General features: G+C 60.9%; 1 protein-coding gene across 3 annotated transcripts in view; it reads right to left on the bottom strand.

Moving 5' to 3' along the window:
• Nucleotides 1-661: 661 nt before the first annotated feature.
• The window catches only part of CANX (calnexin), a 29,065-nt gene continuing 16,653 nt past the window's right edge, over nucleotides 662-13,073 (bottom strand). For all 3 annotated transcript variants that reach the window (XM_055126497.1, XM_055126498.1, XM_055126496.1), the window contains exons 2-15: nucleotides 10,725-10,904; nucleotides 10,347-10,420; nucleotides 9,486-9,544; nucleotides 8,688-8,829; nucleotides 7,770-7,851; nucleotides 6,644-6,836; nucleotides 5,615-5,804; nucleotides 5,028-5,141; nucleotides 4,416-4,572; nucleotides 3,553-3,768; nucleotides 3,315-3,434; nucleotides 2,266-2,389; nucleotides 1,993-2,072; nucleotides 662-1,028 (exon numbers count right to left, since the gene is read on the bottom strand). In XM_055126497.1, the coding sequence (XP_054982472.1) occupies nucleotides 975-1,028; nucleotides 1,993-2,072; nucleotides 2,266-2,389; nucleotides 3,315-3,434; nucleotides 3,553-3,768; nucleotides 4,416-4,572; nucleotides 5,028-5,141; nucleotides 5,615-5,804; nucleotides 6,644-6,836; nucleotides 7,770-7,851; nucleotides 8,688-8,829; nucleotides 9,486-9,544; nucleotides 10,347-10,420; nucleotides 10,725-10,901 (1,782 nt within the window). In that variant the 5' untranslated portion in view covers nucleotides 10,902-10,904 and the 3' untranslated portion in view covers nucleotides 662-974. The remainder of the gene's footprint in view (nucleotides 1,029-1,992; nucleotides 2,073-2,265; nucleotides 2,390-3,314; nucleotides 3,435-3,552; nucleotides 3,769-4,415; nucleotides 4,573-5,027; nucleotides 5,142-5,614; nucleotides 5,805-6,643; nucleotides 6,837-7,769; nucleotides 7,852-8,687; nucleotides 8,830-9,485; nucleotides 9,545-10,346; nucleotides 10,421-10,724; nucleotides 10,905-13,073) is intronic.

Raw genomic sequence — 13,073 nt, forward strand, 5'->3', positions numbered from 1 at the left:
AGTTGGAAAAATCCAGAAAGCTAACGAGAACTGCTGGGGCGGCGCTGGAGGCCCCCCGGAGGGCGAGCACGCGAGCAGGTCTCAGCCGCGGAGTGGGCTGCTGGGAGGGCACGGGGGCCCGCGGGGAGGCCCGCACGGGGTGGACGAGCCCTGGCAGCAGGGGCGGCAGCCGGTCCCACCTGAAGCAGAGCCAGGCGTGGCTCCAGAACGGGTCCCCACCCAACCCCCCACCCCCCAGCATTTTCTGGGGCTATTTCCCCTCCCCTCCTACTTTTTTGGGGGAAGAAATCAATTTGGGAAAGAAGTTCATCCACCGAAACTCTGCCAGAGTTGGGCCCATGGCCAAGTGCCACAGGCCGAAAGGGCCCCAAACCGGGGTCCTTGGGACATGATTATCCAGTTTTCAGGGGACGCGCAACTGGCTTTGAACTAAGTGCCGACTTAACTCCCTGCCCAAAAGGAAACAAAAAACTGCCCCACCTCAAGTCACCCCCCCACCCCCCACGAGCATGGGTTAGAAAACACTGCAGTTCTAAAAGGTGGTGTTACTCCTGCGTGGACTGATTAATGTATTAAATGTGCGGAGATTTCTGTTCCGAGGGCCAAGTTCTCTAAGCACTGTTTCCAAAAAAAAAAAAAGAAAGAAAAGAAGAAAGGAAAGTAAGAAGGAAACCAAGAAACATGTTAGGACAGTGAGAGCCACGGGGTGGGGAAGGCTCTGCGCGCCCGCAAGCCAGCACGCCCACCCCCCTAAGGCCACGGGCAGCGGCACCCCCAGGAGGCTTGCTGCGAGGCTGGGGGCACGGGGCGCTGTCGACTGGAGCCCAGGGGAGGGGAGGAGGGGCAGTGGTGCGATGGCGACGGAAGGGGGGGTTGTCAACCGATCGGTCACGGGCCGGATCCCCTCTGCGGGTCACGCTGGCAGAGGGGGAGCAGGGGCAGGCGAGGGTCTCCCAGGGAGCCTGCAGACCAGCTCACTCTCGCCGGGGCTTTCTGTTCCTGGGCGACCTGTTCAAGACTTCATCTTCCTGCGCAGGGGGGAGAGAAGAGGCACTGCAGTCACCCAATCAGTCCACTAGGGGGGTGCGGGGGTCCCAGGGGCTGGACGGAGCCAGAGCTTAAGGGTAGGGTGCGTGCCGTGCACACAGCAAACCCAGGCTCAAGCCCCGGCACCCCGGAAGGTAGCCCAAGCACCGCCCCTGAGCACCCCTTTGTGTGGTTCCCAACTCCCACCTCCCACCAAACAACAAAACCCAGGCCCACGCAACAATCTGCCTGCTGGGTGCTGGGAAGTCAATTTAAGGTAGCAAAACAATCATTTCAGGCGCCCGAGCAATAGATTCTGTGTGCAAGGCAAACGGGGAGGGCCCTCCCCGTTTGCCTTGCACACGCTGACCCGGGTTCAATCTCTGGCATCCCATAGGGCCCCCCAGCACTGCCAGGAGTGATTTCTGAGTGCAGAGCCAGGAGGAACCCCTGACCATGGCTGGGTGTGACCCAAAAAGCAAAAAAACAAAACCCAAACAACCCAACACACAACTGTTTCAGACTGGGGGGGGGTAGGATTCAGGGTGCCGCCATGGGCCAAGGCCTGTGAACGGAAGCCCCCCAGGAGTAAGACTGTGTGGGCAGGCCGGGTCGGGAGTTTGGGGGTCAAGGAGATGCCCACTGGTCCTCCCGCAGAGAGCCCGGCAGACAGGCCGCGGGACAGGCCCGCTCCCTGAGCACAGAGCCGGGAGTAAGCCGAGCACCACCAGGAACGCTTCAAAACACCACAAAGAAAACAAGAGGAAAGGGGCAGGGGCTGCAGGGATGCTGGGCAGGGCAGGTGCGACTGCTGCGTGCGGTCAGCCCTGCGCTAACCGACAGTGCGGAGGGCCATGGGGCACGGCTAGCGGGGGGCCCTGCCCCGCACCTCGTGGCCTCATGAGTGGAAACGCCGGCAGGTGTCTGACCAAGGGGCTCTCACAAGGGCCCGCTCCAGCCCCATACCTCTGCTTTAGGCTTCCGGTCGGCCTCCTCTTGGCTGGCAGAGCCGCCGTCCTCCTCCGCGTCACTGTCCTGCTTCTCCTCTGCAACAGAAGCCGGGACTAAGCCAGAGAATACCACACGTGACAGCGCCCCCCGGGCAGGGTCGACTCAGCAGCTGACTCCCTGCCCCAGCCTGACACATGGGACAGAATCTCCCTGCACAGGACCCCTGCACAGCTGCCCGCCCCGAGCCCCGGAGTGAAGCAGGTGTCGGGGGGCAGGCCTCCTCCTTACCGAGGTTCTCTTCCCCGTCCTCCTCCTCGCCCCCCTTGTCCTTCTCCTCCTCCTTCTCCTCCTCCTCCTTCACGTCGGGCTGGGGGGCGTCGGTCTTCTTGTACTCAGCAGGCCCCGGCTGCTTCTGAAAGGACCCCCCCCCCACCCCGCAGAGCCAGTCAGGACCCCCTGCGCCCCAGGAAGGAACAAGCAGCCCAAGGAGCAGGGATCCGGCAGCTGGATGGAGCCCCGCTCAGCAGCCAACCCTGACTGCGAGTGGAAACAGAGTCCTCCTGCCGTGTCGGCGCACCCCAGAGCCAGCGTCTCTGTGCTCTGTGGCTGGTGATGGGGCCACTCCAGAACTCAGATGAGGTTACTCCTGCCCCCGGGGATTTTGGGGTGGGCGGGGGTGGGGGGGAACGGGACGCTGAGAAACCAGAGACAAACCCCGAGGCATGATGAGAGAACAGCTGTGGGGAGACAGCTGCTCCCACCCAGCGGAGGGTCAGTCCCTTTTCCGGGCAAGCGGGCAGCACACATGGCGGAGGCCCAGGGCCGTCTGAGAGTCAGGACAGGTGCAGGCTTCACAGCAGTGACTGCTGCCCGTGCCCCCCCGCCCAGGTGTTCCTGGACATGGCGCAGGGCTGGGGCGGCTCAGGGGGCTCAGGTGGCACACAGCGGCCTCTCTGAAGGGCCGGGGATGCCTGACCAGAGACCCCGGTGAGCCCTGGCTGCATGTGGGACGTGATCGAGACCAAGAAACAAAGGGAAGAAAGAGAAGGAAAGGAGGGACCCAGGGAGGAGGAGGGAGAGGGAGGGAGGGGGGTTCCCCGAGGGAAGCCGGCAGGACACACCAGCAGAGCCCTAAGCCCTGCCAAGCGTGACCCCATGAGCGAGAGCCAGAGTGAGCCCTGAGCATCACTAAGTCCAAAGACAAGGACAATGAGACAGGAAGAAGGGGGAGGCAAGAAAGGAAGAGTGGGAGAGAAGGGAAGGAAGGGGGAGAGGGTGGGCGGAGACAGCCCCCGCACACAGAGCACGCGCCTCGAGCCATGCAGGCCGCAACCCACCTTTCCGGAGCAGCAGAAGAGGACGAGCAGGAAGACGGGCAGTGCCACGGTCAGGACATAGACCACCCAGAGCCACGGCCGCTCCTCGGCCGCCTCGATCATCTGCCCCACCACTCCGGGCTGCAAGGGAAGGCACGGCAATGGCTCCCGGGCCTGCGACCCGCAGCGGCGCAGCCCTGTGCTTGTGTCCGTCCATCCGTCCGTCCACCCCTGCCTGCACCACTCAGCAGCCACCCACCTCGGCGGCGCCGTCGGCAGCCCGCTTCAGGCCCCAGCCATCGTTGGCCCAGTCGTCCACCACGCGGCGGTCGGCGGAGATGATGAAGTTGTCGAAGAAGATGTCGGAGCTCATGGACCACAGCTCCAGGCCGATGGCACTGAAGGGTGTCATCTTGAAGGGCTCCAGGTCCTCGAAGAAGTCGGGGTTGGGGATCTTGCGGGGCTTCCAGATGCCCTACAGGAGAGGGACAGGCGGTGATGGCTGCTGGAGGCCACGCGCAGCCCGTGCTTGGAGCCCCCGGGGACGGGGCCCGTGCAGGGAGCCGCTGGCTGGCCCACAGCTGACCAGTCTGATCCCCAGGGCTCGGGAATTTCCCGAGCCCAGCTGGAGTCAGGAGTCCCCTGAGCAGCATTGGGGGTGGCCCCCCAACCACACCTGAACAGGCCCCCAGAGCCCTCGAGACCAGCCGGGGAGACTCCAGCCGGCCATCACGCCCCACCAGTGGGCAGGGGCCAGCAACTGGTCCTACATTTTGCATTTCCAGACACTCACCACGCAAATGTGTACACTCGTGCCCACGCGCACATGCACACAAATACACACACACGCACACTCTCTCTCTCACGCCCGACACCTGTTCCAGCTGTGCCCACACCCTCTGTCCCTCCACTCCCCACCTATTTAGGAAGGGTGGACTGGGGGCCAGAGACAGTACACCGGCTCTGTTATTTGCGGCCAACCCGGGTTCGATCCCTGGCATCCTGCAGGATTCCCGGAGCCCACAGGAACCCCTGAGCACTCGGGGGGTGGGGGGAAACAAAACAAACAAACTCACCAACTGGACTTAAAATTAAATCAGAGGGGGTGTGCTGGCTGCCCACCTGGTAGCTGGGGTTGTCGATCATGGGCGGCTTCCACTTGCCCTTGTAGCTGGGGTTGTCGATCATGGGCCGCTGCCACACGCCACAGCCAGGGGCTGCCTCGCACTTGGGGTTGGCGATCTGCGGGGCCTCCCACTCGCCATCCATGTCCTCGTCCCTGGGCGGGGAGGTCACATGGCCAGGATTAGCACCCGGAAGTGAGGTCTCTCGGCTCACAGCAGATGGGGTGGGGGAGGGGAGACAGAGCAGGAAAGGAGAGGGAGAAAGAGGAAACGGGAGAGGTACTGGAAGTGAGGGTGAGAATGAGAAAGAAAAGAGGTCGAAGAGGGAAGAATGGGAGGAAAGGGTGGAGAAAAGGAGGGGAGCTAGAGTATAGGGAGAGGGCGCCTGCCCTGCACATGGCCTCCAGAACCCAATCCCTAGCACCCCGATGGCCCCCCAAGCTCACCAGAAGTGATCCCTGAGAGCAGAGCCAAGAGTCAACCCTGAGCACTGCTGGATGTGGCCCGGTAACATAAAAAAAGGAAGAAAGAGGAAAAGAGAGAGGGCGAGGAAGAGGGAGAGGAAAGGGAAGAGAGAGGAGACACGGGGCAGCCAGCAAGGGGCGCTCACCAGTCCTCCGGCTTCTCTGCATCCGGGTCGGCCACGTACTCGGGTTCATCATCTAACCAACCCTCGGGCTTCGTGGCCTCCTCGTCGGGGATCTTGGCAGGGGCCTCCTCGTCCCTTCAACACAGAGAAGGCTGTGACGCCCGGAGCCTCAGGGCCGTCAGCAGGAATGTGCTGAGTTACGGGGCTGGCCTGGGCTCCGGAGTCTGTGCTCCCGGGCACCCGTGTCTGAGAGTTTGAGGCACAGGATCAGACGAGTCTCACGGGAGAGGAATCTGAGCAGTTCTCTCTGCTCACACGTGGGCTTCCCGGAGTCCATGGCCGTGCTGGGGCTGCAGCCCTCCCCCGCGCCCCCGGCCCTCAAGACTGAGCGGGCAGCGGGCAGCGGGCAGCAGGTGGCTGGTGCCGGGACTGCTCTGCCCCAGCACTGCTGAGCCAGGACAGTGCCAGGGACTCGAGAGTGCGGGAAAGGGCGACCCAGGTTCAGCCCCAGCACCCTGAGCAGCGGTGACTGAGGCCTAGCAAACCCTGGTCACCCATTCGCCCTGCTACTGAGCTGGACAAGCGGGCACTTCCAGGGTTTGGCTCACCAGTCGTCCGGCTTGACGGCGTCAGGATCAGGGATTTTGGGCCGCTCGTCCCAGTCCTCGGGCTTCCGGTCGTCTGGGTCCTCGATCTCCCGGGATGGGTTGACGGGAGGGGTCATGTCATTGAGGAGGTTCCCGCTGTTGACCACGGTCTGGTCCACCAGGATCTCAAAGCTGTTGTCTGGGTTCAGGACTGTAAAAGGGACCGGCCATCATGAAGAACCCAGGAGGCGCTTCCGCGAGAGTCCGAGGACAGCGAACACGCGGCACCCTCAGGGTCCTGGGCCCCGCCAAGACTGACCGGTCCCCGAGCACCAGGCCAGTCCTGAGCAACCAGGTTGACCCGGGGGCTGAAGAGACGGCAGAGGGAGCAAAGGCACAGGCTCTGCATACAGACAGACAACTGCCCTGGCTTGGATGCCACACAAAAAGTCAAGTAGGTAGTGCTGGCACAGAGGCAAGGAGAAAGGGATTCTCCTTCACTGCGGGTGGGAATGCGGACATACCCTGTGACCTTTCATTATCCGTACTGCAAACCTAAGGCCCAAAAGGTCGGGGCGGGGGAGGGGAGGGAGGGAAGCAGAGAGAAAAGAAAAGTGTTTGCTGGGGCCAGAGTGATAGGACGGTGGGGAGGGTGTTTGCTTTGCACGTGGCCTGAGTTTGATCCCCGGCATCCCATATGGTCCCCCAAGCACCACCAGGCATAATTCCTGAGTGCAGAGCCAGGAGTAACTCCTGAGCACTGTTGGGTGTGATCCAAAGAGGGGAAAAAAAAAAAGGAAAGAAAGAAAAGTGCCTGCCACAGCAGCAGGTGGGTAGGGGGGCGGAGAGGAGAGACACACGACACGGACACGGGGCCTGGGTTTAATCTCGGGCTTCAAACTGGCTCCCCGAGTGCCGCCAGCCTAACCCTCTAGGCAGAGCCAGGCATCAGGGACTGACTAGGTGGGGGCTGTGAGTGTCCTGAGAGTGTATGTGGGGGGGGGGACAACCCAGGAACCGCCCCCACCCCCAGCGCAGGCCCAGGCTCACTCAGTGTGTACAGGTGGGTCTTCTTGTCGGTGAAGTATGTCTTCAGATCAGCGTCGGGTCTCTTGGCGTGCTTCTCCTCATACACCCCCGTCTTGGGGTTCTTGTGGCGGAAGATGAAGTGGAGCTTGTAGTCCTCGCCACACTTATCCGGCCCGAACATGATCGTGTAGGGCGTCTTGTCGTGGAAGTGATCCTGCAGAACCACAATGCGCAAGTCATGTTATTTCAGACACGGGGTCCCAAAGCCAACTTCTCCCGCAGTTCCCACCCCACCCCGACCCCCAAATCAGTGCAATATGTGGGAAAACGGGGCTGGGCCTGAGGCTTAGGTGTGCTGAGTTCTCACTGCAAGGGAGCAGCCAGGGGAAAGAAAAAGTAATTTAAAATGAAATGCACCACTCTCAATGGTGTTAAGTTCTATAAATCAAAGAAATGGATTTACTGAAAGTCACACAGACGTTGCACTCAGAAAGGTTCAATGTGCAGAAAGAGAGGGATGGAGATGCTGAGATCCAGACAGGCGGGGTAATACCATTCAAGCAGAAAAAAGAACACGATGCCAGCCCAGTGCAGGTGTGCCCAGAAACAAAAGAAGGGAACAGACAGACCTGGGCACCAGAACTGGATGGGGATGAGGGTGAAGGGCCAGGGAAGGGAGACAGCCAGTGGGCTGCAGGCTTGGCACTTCAGTAAGGGGAGGCACGCAGACATCAAACCCAGGACGGGCAGGCTCTAAGTTGTAGCACAGAGGGTGAGGCACGTGCATACAAGCTCCATCCCTGGCCCTGAGCCCGCAGGGGTGACCTTTGAGCTCAGAGCCACACGTGAGCACAGCTCACGACAAACAGGCCGAGAGCAGAGGAGCTGCAGGGAGGAGGAATCTGGAAAAAACCCAAGTCACCAGGAGATGCCTGCAGCAAGGGAAAACCCCCGAGGAGCTGGAAATTCATTTCCTTCTTCCCCTTGCGCCACACCCAGTGATGCTCAGAACCAGGCGTGAGCCCAGAGCACACCTGGGGGGGGGTGTGGCCCCCAGACAGAAATAGACAGACCCAGACAAGCAGCCAGTCCGCTGGCGTGCCCCCCAGAGGCCGTGCATGGAGCTGGAGGCAAAGGTGGCACGTACCAGGCTGAGCTCGGGGGTCTTGGAGAGCAGCTTGACATATGCGCCACCACACTCGATACCGTTCTGGAAATTCACCTCATACCTGAGGGCAGAGAAAGTGCGAGTCCACCAGGGCGCCGGAGACCCAAGAGCAAGGCTCGAGGGGCAGCAGCTCAGACATGGGCAGGAGGGGCTCCTCTGAGTGGACCCGGCTCGGCTTCACCCCTGGCAGTGCCAGGCGTGACCTGAGCCCAGAGCCAGGAGAAACCCCGAACTCCTCCAGCACCCCAAAAGAACAAAGTGCACACTTACTGCTTTGGCATGCCACAAAGTGCAAGAAAACCCTCATTTTGTACAAAAAATAGCCCCCCCAAGTTTGGGGCCAGAAAGATGTGGGGTGCCAGCCCTGCACGGTGAGACCTTCACCCACACCATTTCTGGCTCTGAATATGGTCCCCTGAGCACTGTTAGGAGTGACCCCTGAGCACAGAGCTGAAGTCACCCTTGAGTACTTCACAGTGTGGCAACCCCAGAAAAAGTTCCCCTGTAAAAATAGAGCTCAAGCTCTGGCTGTCCCGGGGAACAGGGCAGGAGCAACGGCACAGGGGAGGCCTTTGCCTTGCACACAGCTGACCTGAACCCGTCAGGAGTGATCCTGGGGGGCAGAGCCAGCAGGAGCCCAGAGCACTGGAGGGTGTAGCCCTAACGCAAATATCCCAAACGGCAAAGGACGAGGAACCGCCTGTTCATGTCAGTAACGGGGCCGGGGCTGGAACACAGTACAGCAGGCAAGATGCTTGTCCTGCATGCAGCTGACCCGGGCTTAACCCCCAGCACCCTGTAAGGGTCCCGAGCCCTGCCAGGAGTGGGGCAGGCAGAAGACACAAACCTCAGGCCCCGCCATACCCCCCGGCCCCCAAACGCCCAGGTGCCACTTACTGCACAATCAGCGGCTTGGTGTCGAACAGGAAGGGCTTGCTCAGCTTGGCAGAGATGGCGTGGTGCTTGGCGCGCGACAGCAGCACCAGCCCCTTGTCGCCCGGCAGCCGCGACTCCTTCATCTCCTCCACCTCCCACTTCCCTGGAGAGCCACAAGAAGGTCGCCTCAGCAGGGCCCTGGCTGAGGGGCACCCTTGGGAGGAGGCAGGACGGGGACGCAGCCCCTTCGGGCAGGCGGTTTCCTATGGTGCGGCAGCAGGTGCGAGTTCTCGTTCTGTCCCTGTGTCCCCCCGTCTCTGCACCGGGCAGGACTGGAGCCAGAGGACAGGCCTCAAGGGCTCGAGTTCCACGTGTCCAAGCCTGGGTCCCTCCCTGGACATATCCATGTTCCCCTCCGCCCCAAGAGCGCCCCTTCAAGCACAGAGCCAGGAACAGCCCCACGGCACACTGGAGCACACCCTCGCGCAGTGCGAAGGAAACCCTGTCACTGCCAGGGGTGCCCCAGAACAGTCACCACCAGAAACGTCACACACGGGCACTGGGCAATACCAGGACCTGATTTCTGCCAGGGCCTTAGGAAGCCCTGGAACCCCCCCCAGCACAGCAACCAAGGTGACAGATGACCTCCTTCCCTCAGACAAAAAGATCAGCCCACAGTCCCGAATTACAGAGCGGAGTCGTGGAGCAGGTAGCCCAGGAAGACCAGGGGAAACACCTCCTCCTCCTGGAAGGCACCGGGCTCCCAGCAGCCCAGCCCCGGAGGCAGCCCAGGGGCTTCAGGAACCCAGTCGCACTCACCGTCGTACTTGGAAATCTCATCATCAGTGTCGTCTTTCTTCGCTTTGGACAGGACCCACCTGTAAGTCAGACAAATGCCCAATGAGGGGGTCAAAGGCCCAGGTGGCAGGGTAGGACCCCCCTCCCTAAGGCTGACGTGTAGCTCTACTTTTACAAAGGCCACAGGGGCCCAGAGAGTAACACCCCAACTGCTGAGAGCGAGATCCAGGCACCAGAAGGTGTTGGCCGTGCACCCCACCAGCCTGGTGTAATGCCCGGCACTCCCACAGGGCTCCCGACCCCCCAGGAGTGTTCCCTGCCTCAGCGCCACGGCCAGGAAGAGCTCCCCAGCACTTCCGGGGGTGGTCCCAAACTGTAGGGAAAAATCCGGCATCTTTGAAAAACTCAAAAAGGGGGCGGGGCAACCGGAGAGAGGGTGAGGCACCTGCCTTGTAGGAGGCCACGCCGGGTTCAGTCCCCAGCACCACTCCAGTCCCCCAAGCTCGCCAGGAGTAAGGCCTGAGCATGGCCGTGTGGCCCCCGAACTAGGAGTAACTAAACGTGCAAAACTTTAAAAAGACAAAAACAGGTGCCCAGGCAACAGTAGAGCGGGTAGGTCCACACGGCTGACCTGCGTTCGATCCCCAGCATCTCCACATGGTCCCCCAAGCACTGCCAGGAATAATGCCTGAGTCCAGAGCCAAGAACAACCCCTGAGCATCGCCAGGTGACCCAAACATCCAGAAAAAAAACATAAATATAGTCCAAAAAAGGTATTTCTTTTGCTCTATAAATGCTCCCCAAAAGAAATCCAAGGCGTTACCGTGGTTCACTTCTCCGATTCTCCCTCTCTCTTGCCCATCCCTTCCTCAAAACACTTACCCCGACAGAGTTCCTCGGTCAAAAGAATCTGCGAAGAACACATCCCCCGTGGGGATCGGGGCTTTGTAGGTGACCTGGGGTCCAAGGGAGAACAAAGCAGGAACAGTCAGTACCATCGACTTAACCTTTCGGTCCCTCACACAGAACGCGGGCCAGCCAGAGCAGGGGCGACAGGGCACGGCCCCAGCACTGCTTGTGCAACCCATGAAACACCCCCTCCACGGACCCCGGCGTGGAACCATGTCAAGAAATGGTGGCCCAGAATCACCACGAGGGACCTGTAGGTTCCCCACCACCCCCACAGCGGCCCCTAGAAAGCCCTTTCTGCAAATGTGGCTCTGAGGGAATTCCAGTGGCCTCGGCTGCTGCACGTCAGACCTTGGGGGAAGAGCCGGCACCAGGAGCATCTGCTTTTGATGGGGCATCCTCCACCTCCTCGATGACATCATCCAGGTCATCCTCGATGTCGATCATGTCATCATCATGGCCATCGTGGGCCTGAGTGACAGCTGTTCCCAGAACAAGCAGCAAGCACAGAAGTTTCTTTCCTTCCATGATCTAGAGAGAGAGAAGAGAGCTAGCTACCACCTCCTGCTCCATGTCCACCAAAAGGCCCAGGACCCCATCGGTCCTCTGACCCCCCCTCATTGCTTCCAGAATGCAAAGCCAAGGACTGAGCCCGGAGGACCACTGGACGTGCTCCCCACCCCCAAGACGTCTCCACGAAGGCAGCAAGGCCAGAGAGAGATGGCTAAGACGCTCCCCCGTCTCCCGCACTGAACCCGAGATCCTACCCCTGCCCTGCCCAACACAAAACTGTTGAACATCAAGAAAGTAAGTGTCCGTGTAAGACGCCCAAAGGAACAGCGTCCAGAGGGAACGTCATTGGGTCAGACCTAACGTCCAACCCTGTGTGTCTGTGGAGGAGCAAGATGGGGTGAAAAGTCCGGCGCAGGGGCTGGAGTGATGGCACAGTGGGGGGCGGGGGGCGTTTGCCTTGCACTCGGCCAACCCGGGTTCGATTCCCAGCATCCCATATGGTCCCCTGAGCACCGCCAGGGGTAATTCCTGAATGCAGAGCCAGGAGTGACCCCTGTGCATCTCGGGTGTGACCCAAAAAACAGGACAAAGAGCAAAAGTCCGGCCCAGTCCCCAGTCTGAGAAGCAGACATGGCACGGCAGTCGGGACTGGCCCCATCAGACTCACTGCAGGAACTGTTCTGGGTCAAGGAGCACCGAGCAGATGGACCCTGGCGTGGAACCGTGTAAGGAAGGGTGGCCCGGAACCACCATGAGTACGCACAGGTCCTCCCTCACCTCCACAAGGTCCCCCGAGAAAGTGATTCCTGAGAACGTGGCCGGAGAGTCAACAGGGGAACATGCCGACTCTGCACATCTGACCCGTGTCCAATCCCACACACCCCTGTGGGAGCCCCTCAACCTGGTCAGGGCGACCCCTGAGCACACAGGCAGGATTCAGCCATGGGCACCACCAGGCATGGCCCCCAAGCAAACTCAAAACAAAGTAATCGGGGGGTGCCTTTCTGGGTCACCCCGTGAGACGGGAGCACACGTCTGACACCAACGACCCCCACTCTTGTCTGGTCCCTTTCGTCTGGGAGGCTGAGGCCCTCCACGAGGGGCGCAGGGCGATGGCACCGAAAGCCACCAGCCCGGACTCGCCAGGAAGGTGAACGAGGAAGCGGCGGGTCAGTGGGCGACACCTATCTGGGTATGGGGCCACACTGGTCCTGCCCGAGCGCCAAGATCTACAACAGCAAAAGGACAAAGTGTGGCCCAAAGACAAACAACACACCAACCCCAAAACTCCAGAAAACTGAGCTCAACGTATTGGGGGGGAGGGGCACACGCAATGCCAAGTTCTTTGGTTGGGTTTCTGGTAAGGTCTGGCATGCCTCAGGGGACCCCTTGGGATGCTGGGACCGCCCCAAAGTCGGCTGTGCGCAGGCAAGGGCCCTCCCCGCCGCACTGCCGCCCGGTCCCAGTGCCCTGCTCCATCACAGGCCCCACTGACCTGCTGCGGCACAGGGGATCCTCTCCAACAAGGACTCGGTTGCATCCTCCGTTTGTGAATCACCGCGGGGACCCTGGCAGACCCCACGCGCTGGTGTGAGTCCCCGTCACTGGCCTTCCTCCCTCCCGGAAGCAGCCCTGTGAAAATGCCTGGCCCACATCCGAGGCCCAAGTCCGCAGCACGGCCAGGCCACATTTGCTCTGCACACAGCTGACCCCTGGTGTGAGCCCGGACAGGAGGCCTGGACACTGCCCTCAGTGATCCCCAGAAGCACTGCAGAGCCTGGCCCAGCCCCCACCTCAACCCTGAGTCAGGGCACCACAGGGGACACTGGTTAATGCTTCAGAAAGATCTAATAAGGGGCTGAGACGGAATGGGGGGAAGACACCTGTCTGGCACCTGCCAACCAGGTTTGGTTCCCTGCATTGCATAAAACAAGACGGGAGAGAAGCTGGGATGACAGTGCGACGGGAAGGAAGTTTGCCTGGTATGTGGTGGACTCAGGTCTGCTCCCTGGCATCCCGTAGGGTCCCTAGAGCACCGCCAGGAGTAGTTCCTGAGTGCAGAGCCAGGGGTAACGCCTGAGCACCACCAGGTGTGACCTAATAAGCCCCCAAGTCCCAAACAGGGAGAAAAATGTGCTTTCCCCATGATCCTGGCAGTGCTCAGGGCTTACTCCTAGTGGTGAGATC

This window comes from Sorex araneus, chromosome 2 (assembly GCF_027595985.1).
Source record: "Sorex araneus isolate mSorAra2 chromosome 2, mSorAra2.pri, whole genome shotgun sequence".
Classification (NCBI taxonomy): Eukaryota; Metazoa; Chordata; class Mammalia; order Eulipotyphla; family Soricidae; genus Sorex; species Sorex araneus.